General features: G+C 43.0%; 1 protein-coding gene across 1 annotated transcript; it reads left to right on the top strand.

Annotated features, from left to right (window-relative positions):
- The first annotated feature begins 68 nt into the window (after positions 1–68).
- Dctn5 (dynactin subunit 5) lies at positions 69–18467 on the top strand. The gene is made up of 6 exons (XM_021167303.3): positions 69–205; positions 1175–1243; positions 2035–2153; positions 7907–8018; positions 13440–13542; positions 17405–18467. The coding sequence occupies exons 1-6, from the start codon at positions 158–160 to the stop codon at positions 17500–17502; spliced, it is 549 nt and encodes a 182-aa protein (XP_021022962.1). The 5' UTR covers positions 69–157; the 3' UTR covers positions 17503–18467.
- The last annotated feature ends 1476 nt before the right edge of the window (positions 18468–19943 follow it).

Raw genomic sequence — 19943 nt, 5'->3', positions numbered from 1 at the left:
CTCGAGACTGCCGAGCAATCGAGCAGGGCTGACTAGAGGAGAGTCGAAAGAGAGTCCAGGGCGGGGATAGCGGAAGTGGCCGGTCAACCGGAAGTAGCTGGAATCACCATCAGCCTGAGCTACTGACAGGATCCTGAGGTTCAAAGAGGGGGCAGCCATGGAGTTGGGCGAACTGCTGTACAACAAGTCGGAGTACATCGAGACGGTGCGCGTGTGGCGACCCTGCCGCCGCTGGCAGTCACGGGACCATAGAGGACTGGACGGTCGCCCCTCCTGTCCCTGCTGCACTGGTTCCCGCTCCCTCAGTCCCTTCCTTGGATGACTTAGAGATGCTTCGTGTTTCATCTGATTATTATTTAGTCGGTGCATGCATGAATTAGGCTCTCTCCTCCTTCATCCCGTGTGTGTGTGTGTGCGTGTGTAGCGGGGGAGGGAAGTGTGGATGTGGGAGAGTTTGTATGCATATATATGTATTTGTGTGCATATACACACGCCTGATTTTCCTGTTAAATAATGTCTTCCAGAGGAATACACAGTACAGCCTATTCATTCTGATATAAATTACATTTTCAGGCTCCGGGCCCTTTTAAAAATAATATTTCACAGTCTGCTTACGTGCTAAGATGTTATTGTTTCTAGTTGTCAACTCATAATATAACATGTGTAAACTGCCCCCGTTAGGGTTACTATCGTTATTTTTTCTGTGTGTCTGAGATCATGGAAAAGTAATTTTCCTCACTGAGGGTTATGAAGCCGTAATATGAAAGTGGGGTCTGAATGCACATCTGTTATTAGATGGCTCATTAGATACCGATCCTGAATTAATTTCTTGAGTTCTCAATTCCTGATCTACGCTTGCTCTTTTGATATATTGGATTCAGTCCGTGAGCACTCTTATCACGGAGCCGTGCCCACAGCCTTCCTTCCCCTCCCAATGCATTCCTTCTCTAGTTCGTTTTTGTTTGTTTGGTGATGGAGTCTCACTTCATAGTTTAGTCTAACCCCAAATTCACAATCACCCCACCCAGAGCTGGGACAGTATACATTCGGGCCTCATTCCTTTTTAGACTGCCCTTCATTTGAAGTAATTTTCTCCCCAGTGTGAGCTTTCTTGATGGAAACTGTGGTCCAGAAAACCTCTGTTTTTTCACTCCAGATTTCTGTTTGCTTTTAGGCATCTGGTAACAAAGTTAGTCGCCAGTCTGTTTTGTGTGGAAGCCAGAACATCGTCCTCAATGGCAAGGTAAAGGGCCCAGGCAGCTTCAGGCGGTTACCCTTATGTCACCATGTCAGCAGGGTCTATGGGATAGTGCTCTCTCCAATTTGTCATCTCCGTTTCTCTTTCTTTGTTTTTTGTTTTTTTTAGCATTTATTTATTTTATGTATATATGAGCACATTGTCACTGTCTTCAGACACACCAGAAGAGGGCATTAGATCCCATTACAGATGGTTGTGAGCCACCATGTGGTTGCTGGGCATTGAACTCAGACCTCTGAAAGAGCAGCCAGTGCTCTTAACCGCTGAGCCATCTCTCCAACACCTCTCTTTCTTTGTTTTAATTTTTTTTCTCCAAATTAGATTTATGGAATGCACAAAGATGATCATGGAGGAGAAGCCAAAAAATTAGAGAGCGGCCCATTAGAAGCTTTAAGGAAGAGGGTGGGGAGGGCAGTAACACGTGAAATATAACAGGAGAGAGCACAGGGGACACAGGCAGCTACACGGAGGGAGAAGAGAGGGGAGGATTTCTTCTAAACAGAACGTGAACACTTCTGCCATTTTCTTCAGTATTTTATTTAAATAGGATTTACATTGCATTAAATATTATGAGTAAGAACATGGTGGTGGTGGAGGGAAGTGACAGAAATCTTTTATGTCTGAACAGAATGCAGTGACAGATTGTTCTCTGTGCTGTATTGTGCCTAGGACTACTAGACACAAAACTCATGAAGAGGCAGTATCTTAAGTACTTTAAAACAGAATTCAGGGACATGGACTTAACTGGTATTTTTTACATGTATTTTGCTTTATAGACCATTATAATGAATGACTGTATCATCCGAGGAGACCTGGCAAATGTAAGAGTTGGACGTCACTGTGTCGTGAAAAGCCGTAGTGTCATAAGGCCACCGTTCAAAAAATTCAGCAAAGGGTATGTGACTTAATTACCTGTTTGCCATCCTAGGCTCCATCCTGTTCTGGTGATGTTGCCCATGACCATGTGTTTAGATGTGTAATGAGAAGATCTGGCCATCTGGGGGCGCTGCATAAGCGCTCACAGTAATGAACCTCTCTCTGGGTGTTCATTGTTGGCTGTCAGGAAGAAAAGACCCTACAAGAAATAGACAACTGGGGCTGGTGAGATGGCTCAGTGGTTAAGAGCACCCGACTGCTCTTCCGAAGGTCCAGAGTTCAAATCCCAGCAACCACATGGTGGCTCACAACCATCCGCAATGAGATCTGGAGCCCTCTTCTGGAGTGTCTGAAGACAGCTACAGTGTACTTACATATAATAAATAAATAAATCTTTAAAAAAAAAAAAAAATAGACAACTGAACACAGATAGTAAAGCCCGAGTAAACGGTAAAGCTGGTTTCCTCTCAAATGTATTCCAGAATCAGATAGTGCTGAGAAATTTGGATTTTTAATTTAAAATTAGAGAACTCTCAGGACTAGTGTAGCCAATAGTTTCTTAAACTGCAAGTCCCTGTATAATCATTGCATAACTGAATGTGGAGGGCTCTGACAACAAATGAAAGGTTTCTGAGTTTGTAAAACCAAAAATTAACCCAAAACGAAATACAGAATGAATCCAAAGTTTCTGGCAATATCTGCTCATAATACATGATCTGACATCGCTGCAGCCTCAGCTCTGCGCACACACATGCACACTGCACTGTGTACGACACCATGCCCGCTATTCCAATGCACACACATGCACACTGCACTGTACATGACACCATACACGCTATTCCAGTGCATGCTTCCTGAAGCACTCCACTCAGATTTGAAATGTGGTAAAAATTCTAATGTCTTTACTGCATATTTTGCTGCTATTAGAGAAAATGTTTAGTTATTGAAAATAAGCTTTTAATATTTTCCTACAGTCATTCTTTAACATGTAAGTATAAAGTTAATATATCCTTGGGTTTTATCATCTTAGAATGGTGGGTTTTGAGGCTAGAGAGATGGTTCACTGTAAGAGCACCACTGCTCTTACAAAGGACCTGGCTGGTTTACAGATGCCTATTGTTCAGTTAAGGACTAGTTTGTTCTTCTGGCCTCCTTGGACTCTTACATTCAGGAGGTTTACATAAACTCATAAGCAAATACGCGTATGTAGAGGAGTTTTAATCCAGCAAAGGGCTATTCTAGCGGAAATGCAGACACATTTTAGGACACACCTTTAATCCCTTGGGTTTGAATACAGACACGCCCTTAGTACATACCTTAATCCCAGACAATGAAGGTAAAGTTTGTAGAAGGAAAGGCCTGTGCTTGAAAGTGGTGTCTAATTGAGAGGCAGACAAAGTAACAAATGAGAGAAAGATCTGACACTAGGATATGCCTAACTCTCCAGAGAATAGGGAGGAAAGAGAGGAGAGAAGGCACTTTTACTGGGAGAGTTTTACAGAGACAGGTTGAAGAGAGCATGAGCTAGACATAGGTGAAGACAGAACAAGCCAGAGAGTGAGAATGAGCCAGAAATTAGAACAGATTACCAGACTTAGTATGAGATTAAGCAGAGCAATTTAGTCAGAAGCCAGATTGAATCAATCATCTTGGAGAGGAGTTTAAGCCATAACAACTGAGCTAAACCAGCCAGCCAGAGCTCAGAAAGAACTAGAAAGGTTGAGTTTATTCAGTAGCAAATCTCAGAGACTGAAAACATTCTAGGCCTAGATTACTAGACAGAGGCAGTAAGCCTCTGAGACAATAATTAGATTAGGAGAATAATAAAAGATACTTTTACACACATACATATAAAACAAATCTTAACAACAACAACAAAAATTTTGTTGTTTTATGACAGTTGCTCTTTGAGTTGTTAAAAGGAAAAGTTAGTCAAGGTATTTTGTCTTAAGATTAGGATATATTTTTCCACTAGTTTCTAAAATGGCTTTAAACATACCTGCCTGAGACAATGCCGGGGCCTAGCAAACACAGAAGTGGATGCTCACAGTCAGCTATTGGATGGATCACAGGGCCCCCAATGGAGGAGCTAGAGAAAATACCCAAGGAGCTAAAGGGAACTGCAACCCCATAGGTGGAACATTATTATGAACTAACCAGTACCCCAGAGCTCTTGACTCTAGCTGCATTTGTATCAAAAGATGGCCTAGTCGGCCATCACTGGAAAGAGAGGCCCATTGGACTTGCCAACTTTATATGCCCCAGTACAGGGGAACGCCAGGGCCAAGGGGTGGGGGTGGGTGGATGGGGGACTGGGGGAGGGAGTGTATTGGGGACTTTTTGGATAGCATTGGAAATGTAATTGAGGAAATTACCTAATAAAAAAAAAAGGAAAAAAAAAACCATACCTGCTATTTTGCACTAAGTATTTATGCACAGTGGCTTTCTGAGCATTGATAATTATAAAGTTAGAGTATCAGTCAACTCTGAGTGGCAGTGAAGATGCTCTGTTTTGCATTACCAAATACCCAGGCAAGATCTAATTATGTAAAACTAAATGAACACACCACAACATGTACACTTGCTTTTGTCTTTAATAATGGTAAAGTTGTATGTATATCAAAGTTTTGTTTTATAATAAATTTCTCGGGCTGGCAAGATGGCTCAGCGGATAAAAACACTGACTTCTCTTCCGAAGGTCCTGAGTTCAAATCCCACAACCACATGGTGGCTCACAACCACCCATAATGAGATATGACGCCCTCTACTGGTGTGTCTGAAGACAGCTATAGTGTACTTATGTATAATAATAAATAAATCTTTGAGCCAGAGCAAGCAGGGACTGAGTGAGCGGGGTTACCAGAATCAGCAGAAGTCCTAAATTAAATTACCAACAACCACATGAAGGCTTACAACCATGTATACAGCTACAGTGTACTCATATACATAAAATAATAAATAAATATATCTTTAAAAAAATAAAATAAATTTCTCTATGATTTACAATGAGATTGGACACATTTAGATCATTATGGCCATAGACTCCTTATGATCTATTACCAGTAATGTGTGTGTGTGTGTGTGTGTGTGTGTGTGTGTGTGTTTGAGATAGGTCTGTCTGGCCTTGAACCCCCTAATTTTCCCTCACTCAACCACCTAAGTGCTGGGATTATAGGTATGTGCCACAACACTCAGTTTAAATGTTTCACTAGGAAACCTATTCACTATAACTGTATACCTGGGTTCACATAAAGAACAATTTCTTGGGTAAAAAGATATCAGGAACAGAAAAACTTTAAGAGGGTTTGCTGTAGACTGCTATGTGATCAAGGAACTTTGTTGCACAGAGAAAGAGACTTAAAAGACTAAAAGTTATTGAGTCTTGGCTGATAGATACTATGACTTGCAAAATATCCCTTGTCGAACAGGGCTGGAGGAGTTAATGCGCAAACAACTACTTTATATCTCATCTCGTCCACAGGTTTAATATATGACTAGGGGTTGGCTCAGGGGTTCAGAGTGCTAACTGCTCTGTCAGAGGACCAGGTTCAGATCTCAGCATCCACATTAAGAAGTAGCCTATGACTCTCAAGCTCCAAGTGATCTACCACTCCTTTCTGACCTCTGTAGATACCCAGAAACACACACTACTACTACTACTATTACTTTCTTCTTCTTCTCCTCCTCCTCCTCCTCCTTCTTCTTCTTCTAAAAAAAAAAAAAAAAAAAAAAAAAAAAAGACCAAACATGGTCTGATAAATGCTATTATAGAAACATTATTAGTGATATTTGAGGAATGATAGAGAATGGGAATAAGGTTAGATGTCTGGAAGCAGCCTGGGTAACTCCTGTTTGTCCTTCAAGTCTTGACTGAAATATAATCAGTTTTGTTTTGTTTTGGAGATAGGCTCCCACTGTGCAGCTCTGGCTGTCCTGGTACTAACAGAGATGAATGAGGCCAGGCTGGCCTTGAACTCACAGAAATCCGCCTTCCTGTGACATACAAGTGCTAGGATTAAAGATGTGAGCCACCACATCTGGCTTATATTCCACTCTGCATTAGGCTTTCCTCAGAGCCCCCGTCTAGGTGAAGTGTCCTAGTTATGTGCTGTCACTTCAGATGGCAGGTGTGACCAGTTATGCATGCAGTCCTTTACTCCATTGCTGTCTTCTTGATGCCACCGTCCTCACATGACAGACCTATGGCCCTTATGTTGCATCCCCAGTTCCCAGCAAAGAGTCCGAGACACAGGAGGAACTTAGTAAATATGGTAGATAATTAATGGTTAAGAATGTTGGGAACTCTCACAGTCAGCTATTGGATGTATCACAGGGCTCCCAATGGAGAAGCTAGAGAAAGTACCCAAGGAGCTAAAGGGATCTGCAACCCTATAGTTGGAACAACATGATGAACTAACCAGTACCCCGGAGCTCTTGTCTCTACCTGCATATGTATCGAAAGATGGCCTAGTCGGCCATCACTGGAAAGAGAGGACCATTGGACTTGCAAACTTTATATGCCCCAATATAGGGGAATGCCAGGGCCAAAAGAATGGGAATGGGTGGGTAGGGAAGTGGGGGGCCGTATGGGGGACTTTTGGGATAGCATTGGAAATGTAATTGAGGAAAATATGTAATAAAAAATATTAAAAATTAAAAAAAAAAAAAGAAAAGAAAAGAAAAAAAAAGAATGTTGGGAACTAGCCGGGCGTGGTGGCGCACGCCTTTGATCCCAGCACTTGGGAGGCAGAGGCAGGGGGATTTCTGAGTTTGAGGCCTGCCTGGTTTACAGAGTGAGTTCCAGGACATCCAGGGCTACACAGAGAAACCCTGTCGAAAAGCCAAAAAAAAAAAGAATGTTGGGAACTAAAACATTTTTTTAAGGTCTAGGAATATAAAGTACTTATTTAGCATGCAGTCTCGGCATCACATGAATGGGATATGGTGGCACACAGCTCTAGTTCAGAGAAAAGAGGATCAGATATTCAAGGTTATCTTCTGCTACATAACAAATTGAAGACAGTGTGGGCTGTCATGAAACCCTCTTCTCTCCCCTAAACCCCCAGTTAGTTAGTTAGTTAGTTAGTTAGTTAGTTAGTTAGTTCTTTGTTTGATTTTGCTGTCTGTTGGTCATGCAAACTGATAGCCTATGAACTTGTCAGTCTTGGAAACAGATTACTAAGCATGATGTGTGAGCTTTGTCACAGAAAGCAGGAACAGGTCAGTACCTGCCCACTTTAATCTGCTTTAAGGTCCTACTCCTCCTGCTTTATTGTTTCCTTGAATAACGCAGCAATCCTGATTTTGAGTTATTAGCCTGATTCTTTGGTGTTAACATTTGGAATGTCTGTGACCTGAGGGAATAATCTTAAGATGTGACAAAAACTGAGGGCATGGTACCTGTCTCCACTTCTCAGGAGGCTGAGTCAGGAGGATCGAGGGGTTAAGGTAGGTCATCCTGGGCTATGTCATAAAATCTAGGTTAGCCTAGGCAACATAGAAAGAGTATCTGTAAAGCTGGACCTGTCAATGAATGTCTGTAATTCCAGAGCTTGTGAGGCAGAGGCAAAAGGGTCTTAGTGAGTTTGAGGTCACCCTACATAGTGAGCTCCAGGATGGTCAGGACTGCAAAGACAGACCCTGTCTCAAAAACAAACGAGCAAATGAATCAATCTGTAAATAAATAAATAAATAAATAAATAAAGTTCTGTAAACCTTAACCCAAACTCCATCACCTTGTCCTTTCCTGATTCATCTTCTTTTCCTTTTTAGTGTTGCATTCTTCCCTCTGCATATTGGGGATCATGTCTTTATTGAGGAAGACTGTGTGGTCAACGCTGCCCAGATTGGTTCTTATGTTCACGTTGGGAAGAACTGTGTGATTGTGAGTATAGGATTCTCTCAACTAAGCAGTTTCATTTCCTCTCTGTCTTCCCCTCCCACCCTATCGGTAGAACTTTGTCCCTGTAATGGGGGATGAGCCATTTCCAGTTTCCTGGGGTTAAGATTTTTTTACTGGATTTGGGCTTTTTCCAAGCATTAATAACAATGACTAGTGGGCTGGCTAAGATGAACTACCTCAGATGTAGAGTGTCTATCTAGCTTGTATGAGACTCTGGATTTGATTCTTCAACACCGCAAAGACACAAACACATAGCCAAAATAAAACCAAGTAATAATGGCTAGCCTGTATTGTCACTCTTCCATATGATGTTATGGAAGGAATGAGGACCTGAGTGTGATCCTAGAACCCATGTAAAGAGCCAGGTGTGGTATCACACATGTGTAAACACTGGGGAGGCAGAAACAGGAAGACTGTCTGACCAACCAGCCTACTTGCCAAGCACTGGAGCAAGGACAGACCTTGTGTCATAAAAAACAAGGTGGATGGTGCCTAAGGATCAACACTGGAGGTTAACATCCAGCCTCTGTATGAATGTGCATAGACATATGTTATGACATGAACACATCCATGTACTCACACCAAACTTCATTTCCATCAGTTACTTCATTTAATATTCATAACCACACAAGGGTGTTGGTACTGTTGTTATTCTTGCTGAGAGTATTGCGTCCATAGGTACTAAGGGTTGGAATAGGCGGGGCAGTCCCAGGCAAATCACACCATGCAGCAGGTCTCACATGGGAGGTTTGTTGGCAGAGGCAGCCTATGGGAGAGGGTAGAAGGAAAAAAGGGGGCTGGTGTGGGGTCGATGGGTCTTTTATCCGGGCTGTGACTCATGTACAAAGGGACTCAGCAGGTGCTGTGGCAGTGGATGCAGAAGCAGTACTGTCACCTATAGATGATATGTCTGGTCACTGGGTCTAAGAGCTGGTTATAAAGACCGGTGTCTGATGTTAACACTAAGTGATTTGACAAAGGCAGCCGTAGAGCCACAATTAAATATACATACCATTTGAGTAGCTGCACTGCCAATCGGACTCTTTGTTGCCTTATCTCATAAAACCGTGTGCTATGGATGAAGGATATTGTATTAGTTAGGTTTCTATTGCTGTGAACAGACACCATGACCAGGGCAACTCTTCTAAGGACATTTAATTGGGATTGGCTTACAGGTTCAGAGGTTCAGTCCATTATCATAACAGGAAGCATGGCAGCATCCAGGCAGGCATGGTAGTGGAGATGGAGCTGAGAGTTCTACATCTTGTTCTTAAGGCAAACAGAATATTGCTATCTTCAGGCGGCAGCTCATCCCCACAGTGTCAACACTTCCTCCAACAAGACCACACCTCCCAGTAGTGCTTCTCCCTAGGTCAAACATATCCAAACCACCACAGATATGATGGGCAAATTGAAACTAATGCAGAAGACAATGGTAGCTTGGAAAGTTCAGGAGAGGGATTATTGTGTGTGAGGGTCAGTATCACTAAAGGGCATATTGTTAGGGGACTGCAGGTAGTGCAGGGAGCAGAAGGCCTCCAGTTCAGCAACACCTGAAAGAACCTCATCCATAGAAGCAGAGCTGTCACAGGTAAGGTTTGGGTTTCATGCTGTTTTGTAGCTAAAGAAACAGCTGTTGGGGTTACTGAGAATCATGTTTTAGTTGAGAATGCTAATAACCAAAGGTAGTCTGCGTGAAGTCTAGAGAAGATGCTTTGTATAGTTCAGATGTGTACCACAGACTGGATTATAGTAAAAGCCAGGTTCTTCCATCCCAAAATGCAGAACTAACTCTGCCCTAGCTAAGTGTCAGATGTTAAAGTATCGACCATGCAGTTCACAGTTCTTGTTCTAGAAGCCACAAAGACTCAGCATGGATGGTCAGTACAGGGGGAGCTCATGTTGATGTGAAAACAATTCTAATTGGAACGATAATTCTGCCACATATTCTTGTTGCAAAGGCATTTCTTACTATGTGTAGAGCAAAAGTTATTGTTCAGCTCTGTTAATGAAAGAGGAATGAAGAAAGTTGATCTCAATCAAACAGTCATGGTGCATGCCTTTAATCCCAGCACTTTGAAGGCAGATATAGATGGATCTCTGAGTTCAAAGCCAGTCCAGTCTACAGAGCCAGTTTCAGGACAGCTAGAAACCCTGTCTTGACAACCCTCCCCCCTCCCCACACAGACACACAAGAAAAACAAACAAGCAAACAAAAAATTGATGTCAAATAAAAGAAAGGAGAATAATAATTAAGGAAAAAGCTAGAAGGAGATGGAATAAGGGCACTAACGTACAGTGTAGCAAGGAGGATGTTCTAGTGCACGGTGCAGCAGAGGAGCCTCACTCCACAACAACTTACTGTATACTTATCCATAACAACTTACTGTAAATTTAAGACGTGCCTGAAGAGGCATTGGAAGGCTCTAAACATCAAGTGATAAGACAGTCAAAATTTCAATTGCATTGATTTGATCAGCACATGTTCTTCACTGAAGTATCACACTATAACTTACAAATACATACAGTTACTACACTGGTTATTACATACTGACTGCTGCCAGAAATGAACCCTGCCCTGTGTATCACTGGCAAGCATTCTATCCTGAGTTACATTTCTTTTTTTTTTTTTTTTTTGGTTTTTCGAGACAGGGTTTCTCTGTGTAGCCCTGGCTGTCCTGGAACTCATTTTGTAGACCAGGCTGGCCTCGAACTCGGAAATCCGCCTGCCTCTGCCTCCCGAGTGCTGGGATTAAAGGCGTGCGCCACCACGCCCGGCTCTGAGTTACATTTCTAACACTTAGCACTTAGTCTGTGCTTGCCAAGAGATCTGCTTGCCTGTGATTCCTTCATGCTGAGATTAAAGCAGACTGCTACCTGTTGAAGTAACTTTAATTTGCCAAATGTAATTGTCTTGGAGGCTTGCTGCTGAATTAGCTCACCCTTTCTAGTTCTTTCTGAACTCTGGCTGGCTGGTTCAACTCAGCTGTTCTGGCTCAAAATTCCTCTCCACGTTGACTGATTCAAACTGGCTTCTCTCAGTTTCTCAGTGAATTGTTCTGCTTGGCCTCAAACTAACACTGACAATCTGTTCTAATCTTCTGTCTCCTTCTTATTCTCTGGCTCATTCTGTCTTCGCCTGTGTCTAACTTGTTCTCTCTGCAACCTGTCTCTGTAAAACTGTCCCAGTAAAAACTGCCTCTGAACTGAAGTCAGTGAAACTCAACCCAACTGCACTGACTTTAATTGCTTTCAACTAAACTGAACAGAACTACATCAGCCAAGCTGACCTAACTGAACTGACTGAACTCTGTGCAGCTCTTAAGTAGCCTCTCTTTCCTGGCTGTTCTCATGAGAGTTGGGTATATCCCATCTCTGACTCATTCTGCCAGATCTTTCTCTGATTTTTCACTTTGTCCCTCAATTAGACATCACTCTCAAACATGGGTGCTTCCTTCTACAATCTAACCTTCGTGGTTTGGGATTAAAGGTGTATACTAAGGGTATGTCTGTATTCTAGCCAGAGAGATTAAAGGTGTGTGTCCTGTCTGCATTCCAGCCGGATCACACAGACCTAAGTCTTTAGATGTGATCCCTTGCCAGAACAGCTGTGCCACTGGATTAGAATTTCTTTACAGCTATCATTTCTGGTGGTAGAACTTTTTTTAAAATTTTCACTTAGGGAAGCTGGAGAGATGGCTCAACAGTTAAAGCACTGGCTGTTCTTCCTGAGGACCCAGAGTCAATTTCTAGCACCCACATAATGGCTCACCACCATCTGTAATTCTAGCTTCAGGGCCTTCAAAGGCACCAGGAGACAAAATACCAATACACTTAAATAAATAAAACTTTGAAAGATTTAATTTGGCAGCATACTTTTTCTCATGGAAACAAGCAGGCTGATGAAGATACAGGTGAATTAAAGACAGTCAGTGGGCTGGAGAGATGGCTCAGTGGTTAGTGCTTTCTGTGTGTGGTGAAGAATCTGAGCTTCAATCTCTAGCACCATGTAATAGCTGCACATGGTGGCACATGCCTGTAATCCCAGTGCTTGGGAGAGGTGGAGACCGTGCTGGGGGCCCAGTGGCCAGGTAGTCTAGCTACAACAGTGAGCTCTAGGCTCAATGAAAGAGTTGGTCTTTTAAAAAAGGTTGAGAATTACCACTTTCCTGATATAAACCTATGTCCTACACACACACACACACACACAATTTTAAAAAATAGTTAAAGAATGGAACTTTGATCTGCTTGGTGAGTAACCCAAGGCACAGGTTTAAACAGTATTCATAGATTTCCCCTAACCCTAACAAATAAGTGAGTTTTCTCATGCCATATTTCTTGCCTTTAAACTGCTGTGGATTATGAATTGAGAAAATGGTACCACTGTATAAAGTTAAACATAAGGTGTAGTCTAAATATTCAAATATTTATCTCCTGAGGACAAACAAATTGACTAATATCTTCTACTTAAGAATATTTGTCAAGATTTTTTTTTCTTTTGGAATTAACAAGAAAACAGACAAGTAACTCTTAGGCAGGTGCCCAACCAAATGTATTAGATTAGCTAATATAAAGTGAGAGCCCAGAAGTAGATCCTAATTCATGCTCTCATGATCCAAAGGTTCATCTGATAACATGAAAACAAGCCTTCATCCCTTTGTCTTTCTTCTGGGTTACTAAGATGCTGCTGTAGCTACCCATCCATCTTCTGGGAACTCTACCGGAAAGTGCTTCATTGCCCTGTCATCCCTGCAGAGACCCATGTTTGAGGTTCACAGACTAATTTGGCTCATGTGTTAGTTCCCTAACCAGTCACTGGTCAAGCATGGAGACTATATATGGGCTAGAGGTAAAGAATGTGACCAAGATGGAAGTGGGTAGTGCCCATTGCAAAAAGCTTCTGTTACCAGAAGAGAAAGGCAGTGAAACAGTAGGTGCCACTAGGCCAAGTAGAAGAGAAAAAGAACTCTCAGAAGAGAAAGGTTTGCCTAATGTCTAATGCCTAAAATAATATGTTTTATCCTGTAGCATTCATGTGTGCACCTGTACACACATACACACCCTTTACTCTTCCTTGTCATATTCCACTTGAAGTACATAATTTCACCCAAACACCCTATCATTATCCCTAGCACCCTGGTTATTATAAGAAGTCATGAGTGCCCGGGTATGGAGATGCATGCTTGTTATCCTAGCACTCCAGAGGTAGAAGCAGTTGGTTCTCTGAGTTTGAGGCTAGCCTGGTCAACATAGCAAATTCCAGGTCAAGTAGGGCTACAATAATGAGACACTGTCATAAAAATACCGTGAATAGAGATAATATAAAACAGTCTCTACACAGCACACTAATCAAGCTTTACTCCATGTTGTAATCAATACCTATTAATGAAATTATAATTTCAGGGGCGCCGTTGCGTATTGAAAGACTGCTGCAAAATTCTCGACAATACAGTATTACCCCCAGAAACTGTGGTCCCCCCATTCACTGTCTTCTCCGGCTGCCCAGGTAATGTTGATGTTAATATGTCTATTTCAACCGCCTTAAAACTGTTTTCCGTCACTAAAGTAATAGGTAAGACTTCTGTCTCTGATATGTGATTTAGCGACAAAAGGCGTATGAATAAGTAGTTTTTAGTGGGGGTGGTATTTGTTTTTTGAGACAGTGGTCTCACTAGCTTTGGCTGGCCTGGAACTCACTATGTAGACTAGGCTGCCCTTGAACTCAGAGATCTGACTGTATGTGCCTCCCTAGAGCTGAGATTAAAAGCATGTACCACCATACCCAGTGAACAAGTTGCACTTGGAAATCAGTAACTGGGTTCACAATTTTTTAAAACAGGAAATAATCAGAAACAAAGAACAATGGATACCCAGACTGGAAGATTGCAGTGTTGAATGTTGCTATCACAGCAGAGCGATTTAAAAATATGGTACTTGTGGGGATAGACGAGAAAGCCTTAGATCCACATATGGTAGAGAGATTTCCCAAACAGCTTTGAAGGGTTTCTCCTCACAAAGGTTGCCGTGGGGCTAGATAGAGCGCTGGCTCGTGGTGAGGAGCACTGATGCTCTTCCACAGGGCTGGTTTTCATTCCTGTCACCTATATGGCAGCTCAACTTTTTGGAATGCCAGTTCCAGGGAATTCAGTTCCCTCTTCTGGGCTGTGGAATAGCCAGCTGTGCACAGGTATACAGACAAAACACCTGTGTACATGAAAGTAAATAATAACATTGAAAAGAAAAGGGTGCTATGAACAAATTTGCCACCAGCACGTGCGAAGGACAAAGAAGCATTTATCTCTCTCTTGCCTGGGCTCGGAGTGGACGAAGGAGAAAGGAAAATCTCCTTAGAGATATGTGTGCTTCATCTTTTTTTTTTAAGATTTATTTATTTTATGTATATGAGTACACTGTAGCTGTACAGATGGTTGTGAGGTATCATGTGGTTGCTGGGAATTGAACTCAGGACCTCTGCTCACTCTGGCTACTTGTTCCAGCCCTGCATGCTCCAGCCCAAAGATTTATTTATTATTATATGTAAGTACACTGTAGCTATCTTCAGGCGCATCAGTAGAGGGCATCAGACCCCATTACAGATGGTTGTGAGCCACCATGTGGTTGCTGGGATTTGAACTCAGGACCTTCGGAAGAGCAGTCAGCCATCTCTCCAGCCTGTGCTTCATCTTCTTAATGTCTTCACATTCTTTAGTACCAGCTTTTTATGGTCACTGAACACTAATGCCAGAAGACAAAGAAGCCATCCTGGTATTTCAGATGGAAGTAATAAAGACTTTTTTAAAAAGCCCAACTACCTGTGACCATCCAGGTTGCTGTACATGAGCAAACTAAGACTGGAAGGTGTGCTGTCCCCAGTGTCAAAGCCTTGTCCAGCACCAAAGACCTCTCATTTAGAGCCTAAACTTCTTGCACTGTGACAAGATACTTCTGATTTTTCTTTTTCTTTTTTTTTTTCTTTCTTTTTTTTTTTTTTTTGAGACAGGGTTTCTTTGTGTAGCCCTGGCTGTCCTGGAACTTACTTTGTAGACCAGGCTGGCCTCAAACTCAGAAATCCACCTGCCTCTGCCTCCCAAGTGCTGGGATTAAAGGCGTGCACAACCATGCCCGGCCGACATTAGAGTACTTTATTGGCACTTCCATCTTTGAATTCAGACATGTGGACTTGCAGGAAATCTGGCACAATAATGGAGAGCCATGTGAGATAAAATTAAACCATGAAGCTGGAAACCAGAATGGATCTTGATCAGAAGCCACAAGCTCAGACGCTACTGCAGCCAGGCAGATAGTGCAGTGATGAAAGCCGTAGCCCATCATGGCTGTTTGACATGCATCTGAGAGCATGAAAGCTGATGTTTAAGGAACTGCTAAAAATGGGAGTTTTATGTGATATAGCTACATTTTTTTAAGTAGTCTAATTATTACATAAAGATTAAATACTGTGTAGTCCGGGGCCTGGAGAGATGACTCAGCAGTTAAGAGTGCTTGTTTTTCTTGCAGAGAACCTGGGTTCAACTCCAAGCACCCACATGATAACTCACAGCTATCTATAAATCCAGTTTCAGAGGTCCAGAGCTCTCTTCTGACTTCCCTGGACACCAGGCATGCATGTGGTGCACAAACATACATGTAGGTAAAATATTCATACACATTAAAGCCAGGTATTAAAGGTACACAGCTTTAATCCCAGCACTTGGGAAGCAGATAGGTGGATCTCTGTGAGCTCAAGGCCAGCCTGGTTTACATGATGAGTTCCAGTACAGCCAGCGCTACATAGAGACTTGTCTCAAACAAAACAAAACAAGAATACTGTGAAGTTTGAACATGTTTGCAGGCCTCATGTGCACTTTTTATTTGTAAAGTGCCTTTGAGAATTCTGTGAGGTTTTTGGTTTTGTTTTTATTTTTAGATATACTCAGTACATTTTGTAAATATATAAAATATGTAGGTGTGCTTATGTGTTTGAATGGATAATATAGGTATTTGAAACTGTACCTATGTAAATGAAATCAAACTGTTTCTCTGTACGGTTTGGAAGCTGCCCTTTATTTGGCAATATACTAAACTATTGTGATAAACAGAGACCCACATCACTCCTCTCAAGGGTTACAAACTTCACAGACTGCATAGGTGAGTTTAACACAAAGCAGTGAGTCAGTTCCATAGTACAATGGGTCATTAAAAGGTCAACCTGGGCACTATTAGAAACTGCTGTCCTGACATTCTTGTACATGTATTGTGCAATTGGGCACAGTTATCTCTGACATACATTCTTAGAAGTTGATTTATAAGTACAGGGGTATAAATGTTGAAAACTTTGCTAACTTTTTATTTTATGTGTCTGTGTCCTTGCCTGCATATATCTCTGCACTACATGCATGAAGCACCCAAACCTAGAGTTACACATGGTTGTTAGCTGTCACGTGGATGTTGGTACTGAACCTAGGACCTCTGTAAGAACAGTTAGTGCTGCTCTTAACTGCCAAGGCATTTCTCCAGGCCTCTGATACCTATTTTTAAAGTGCATGAGTGGAGACAGCAGCTTACATACCTCTGTTTTAGAAAGTTTGTTGTTGTTGTTACTGTTGTTGCTGTTGTTGTTTTGGGACAGGTTTCCTGTGTAGCCCTGGCTGTCCTGGAACTCACTTTGTAGACCAGGCTGGCCTCAAACTCAGAAATCCGCCTGCCTCTGCCTCCTGAGTCCTGGAATTATTTTATTTCATTTTATTTTATTTTTTTGGTTTTTCGAGACAGAGTTTCTTTGTGTAGCCCTGGCTGTCCTGTAACTCACTCTGTAGACCAGGCTGGCCTTGAACTCAGAGATCCTCTTGCCTCTGCCTCCTAAGTGCTGGGATCAAAGGCCTGCGCCACCACTGCCCAGCACCACCCTGGAATTCTTAGCCATGCTTGTTCCACCATGGACTGTTCTGTTGTCTTCTTTTGATTCATCTGTACCCAGTATCACTGCTTTGGTGGATTGAGTTTCACTGTAGGAATGGCAGGACAGTTCTTTCCTCAGGATAAGGATAAGGCTCAGTGGGGCTCACTGGGGATGAGAAGCCCTTGTGTGGAACAACCCACAGCAGTCAGAGATGCCCTCTCTCTTTGGATCTTGTAAGCAAGTTCGGACCTCCTCCCGCTGGACTTTGTTTCTCCATTTGAGAGCTGTAGTGTTTGGTTCCCAAACAAACTCAGACCTTTCAGAAGATGTATGTGGTCAACACTCTTGTCAGTCTGAAGGACCACAAAGTTAGATCTTCGATAGAGAGTGCAAAAGTCTTTAGACTTTGCACAAATAGTAGGGTTACTGGTCCCCCTGGCTTCCTTGCTTGACTGGGTCTCTCTTTTCCCAGGACTCTTCTCCGGGGAGCTCCCAGAGTGCACACAGGAGCTGATGATTGATGTCACCAAAAGCTACTACCAGAAGTTTTTACCCCTAGCACAAGTCTAATGTCTCTGCTTTGTATCTTTAATCCTTTTGAACTCCAAGACGAACCTGGAGATAAAGAGAGCAGCCAGTGACTATAAGAGCTGTCCTGTTTTTGACAACTTCTACTCTCCCGTTGTTGGCTTTTTTTTTTTCAATTTTAAATGGCTCTGAGCATTTAAGAATTTAATAAGGCTAGAGAGATGGCTCAGTGATTAAGCATGCTGGTTGTTCTTCCAGAGGACCCAGGTTCAGTTCCCAGAACTCACATGGCCCTACAACCATCTATAACTCCAGTTCCAGAGGATCTGATGGGTTTCTGGCTTCCATGGTCACCAGACATACATGTGGTAAAGACATATACAGCCAAAATATCCCTTCACATAAAAAAAGAATTTTAACAAGAACATCTGGAAGAGTTTTTTTTACACACTGCGCTTAGACCTAATCTGTCAACAGTCGCCATACCATCATCTGAGGAGGACAGAAAGATCTGTTCCTGACACTCCAGCCCTGTGGTTCTGCAGATGATTGGAACCTGCCTGGCTTGGGCCTGCAGAGCAACAGCACCCTCCTAGCATGGGGTCACATGACCCAAGTACTGCTCAGAACCCTGTCCTATCCCCAGGATACACCGTCCACACAGATGACCCTCCACTTTCCTGCTGCTAAGATGGGACCAATAGCCACAATTTCTTGTGCCCTGGGAAAAGTGTGATTTCAGGCCCAGGTTCCTATCGGTGGTTATAACATGAGGAAAAGAGACAGGCTGTGGTGACTTGTACCCATCCTCCTACCTGGGAGGTAGAGGCAGGAGGAATAAGAGCTACATAGTGAGCTCACACTTGCCTGGTGTGCTACATGAGACCCTGCTTCAAAACAACAACAATAAAGTCAGTGAAAATCACAATTGGGGAGCAGGTGGTATCTGTTGTTTCAAGGCGGCCTTAGTTGTCTACAGTAGCTAATAAAAGTCTTAAAACATCCTGGTTTAAGCTCACTCATTTAAAGAGGGGACCCCACACTGCAGACCGGGCTTCTGCAAAATCCCAGGTTTAGGTCTTCAGCGTGGATGGCTTAGTCAGGTCCTCATTCCTTGTCTCAAGGATCACTTCACCAAAAATGAGTGTCCGCCAGCCTTGCTTTCTAGCCTAGATGCATTTGTCCTGTGTGGAATTTGTTAACACTCCCATGCTTCAGACTGAAATATTTGTACTTGGTCAGCCTCACATTTGCATGAGAGGCTTTTTAAGTCCTCCTGTGGACACAGAGCCTGAGGAAGCGGCATTCCCAGTGCCCCTAACTGGTTCTGCCCAGAGTCCTCGGTTTAGAGGTGAAGGGCTTGGTCAATTGAGTGCTCTCAGACAGTGGCCAAACTGTTCAGCACTGAAGGGCAGGACCCAGCAGGGGCCTCCTTGACGTCCAGCTTGGTGGGGTTGGCAGGAAAACCTGAGTGCACTTGACTCTAATCCAATTCAGAATGCTTTCTGTTTGTCATTTGTCATTTTTTTCATGTGTGACGAGTGAGTCCAAAGTGGTTGCTTCTTCCTGTCAATTGGTCTAGTCAGCATGATGCTGTCAATATAATGAACCAATGTGATATTTTGTGGAAGAGACAGAGGATCAAGATCCCTTCAAGCTGTGTTACGACTTAGGGCTGGAGAGTTACTATTTCCTTGTGGTAAAACTGAAGATATACTGCAGGCTTTGGCAATCGAAAGCAAATGGCTTCTGGTGGTCTTTACGGACGGGCATTTGTTAGATGTTTTAGTTAGAGTTTCTGCTGCTGCTAGAAAACACCGTGACCAAAAAACAAGTTGGGGAGGAAAGGGTTTATTCATCTTACACTTCCATACTGCTGTTCATCACCAAAGGAAGTCAGGACAGGAACTCAATCAGGGCAGGAGCCTGGAGTCAGGAGCTGATGCAGAGGCCATGGTCGGGTGCTGCTTATTGGCTTTCTCCCTGTGGCTTGCTCAGCCTGCTATCTTATAGAACCCTGCACCACCAGCTCAGGGGTGGCTCCACCCACAATGGGCTCCGCCCTCCCCCCTTGATCACTAAATGAGAAAATACCATACAGCTGGATCTCATGGAGGCATTTGCTCAACTGGAGCTCCTATGGTCCAGGTAGTTAAAAAATGGCTGTCTACTAACAGAAGGTTCAAGAATCCAGCAGTTGTCCAGTCTGTGAGGCTGGCTGTCTCAGCTGGTCTTAAGTATATGCTGGAATCCTAAAGATGTAGACTCTAATGCCTGTGATGGAATGGACTTGCCAGTGAGAGTGAGAGCAAGCAGACAAAAAGAGAGCAAGCCCCCTTGTTTCCGTGTCCTTTATAAAAGCTGCCAGCAGAAAGTGTGGCTTAGATTTGTGATGGTTTGTATATCCTTGGACCAGGGAGTGGCACTCTCTGGAGGTGTGACCTGGTTGGAATGCGTGTGTCACTGTGGGTGTGGGCATAAGA

Source organism: Mus caroli, unplaced genomic scaffold (assembly GCF_978045245.1).
Source record: "Mus caroli unplaced genomic scaffold, Mus_caroli_1 scaffold_8, whole genome shotgun sequence".
NCBI lineage: Eukaryota > Metazoa > Chordata > Mammalia > Rodentia > Muridae > Mus > Mus caroli.
The sequence above is the reverse complement of the archived record's forward strand: the minus strand, read 5'-3'. Positions and strand labels throughout refer to the sequence as shown.

Excerpts from the sequence above, each read along its gene's own strand:
- Dctn5 (XM_021167303.3), top strand. The coding sequence starts at position 158 with ATGGAGTTGGGCGAACTGCTGTACAACAAGTCGGAGTACATCGAGACG. Across the intron at positions 206-1,174 it reads AGTCGGAGTACATCGAGACG|GCATCTGGTAACAAAGTTAG; the intron begins GTGCGCGTGTGG and ends GTTTGCTTTTAG. Across the intron at positions 1,244-2,034 it reads ACATCGTCCTCAATGGCAAG|ACCATTATAATGAATGACTG; the intron begins GTAAAGGGCCCA and ends TTTGCTTTATAG.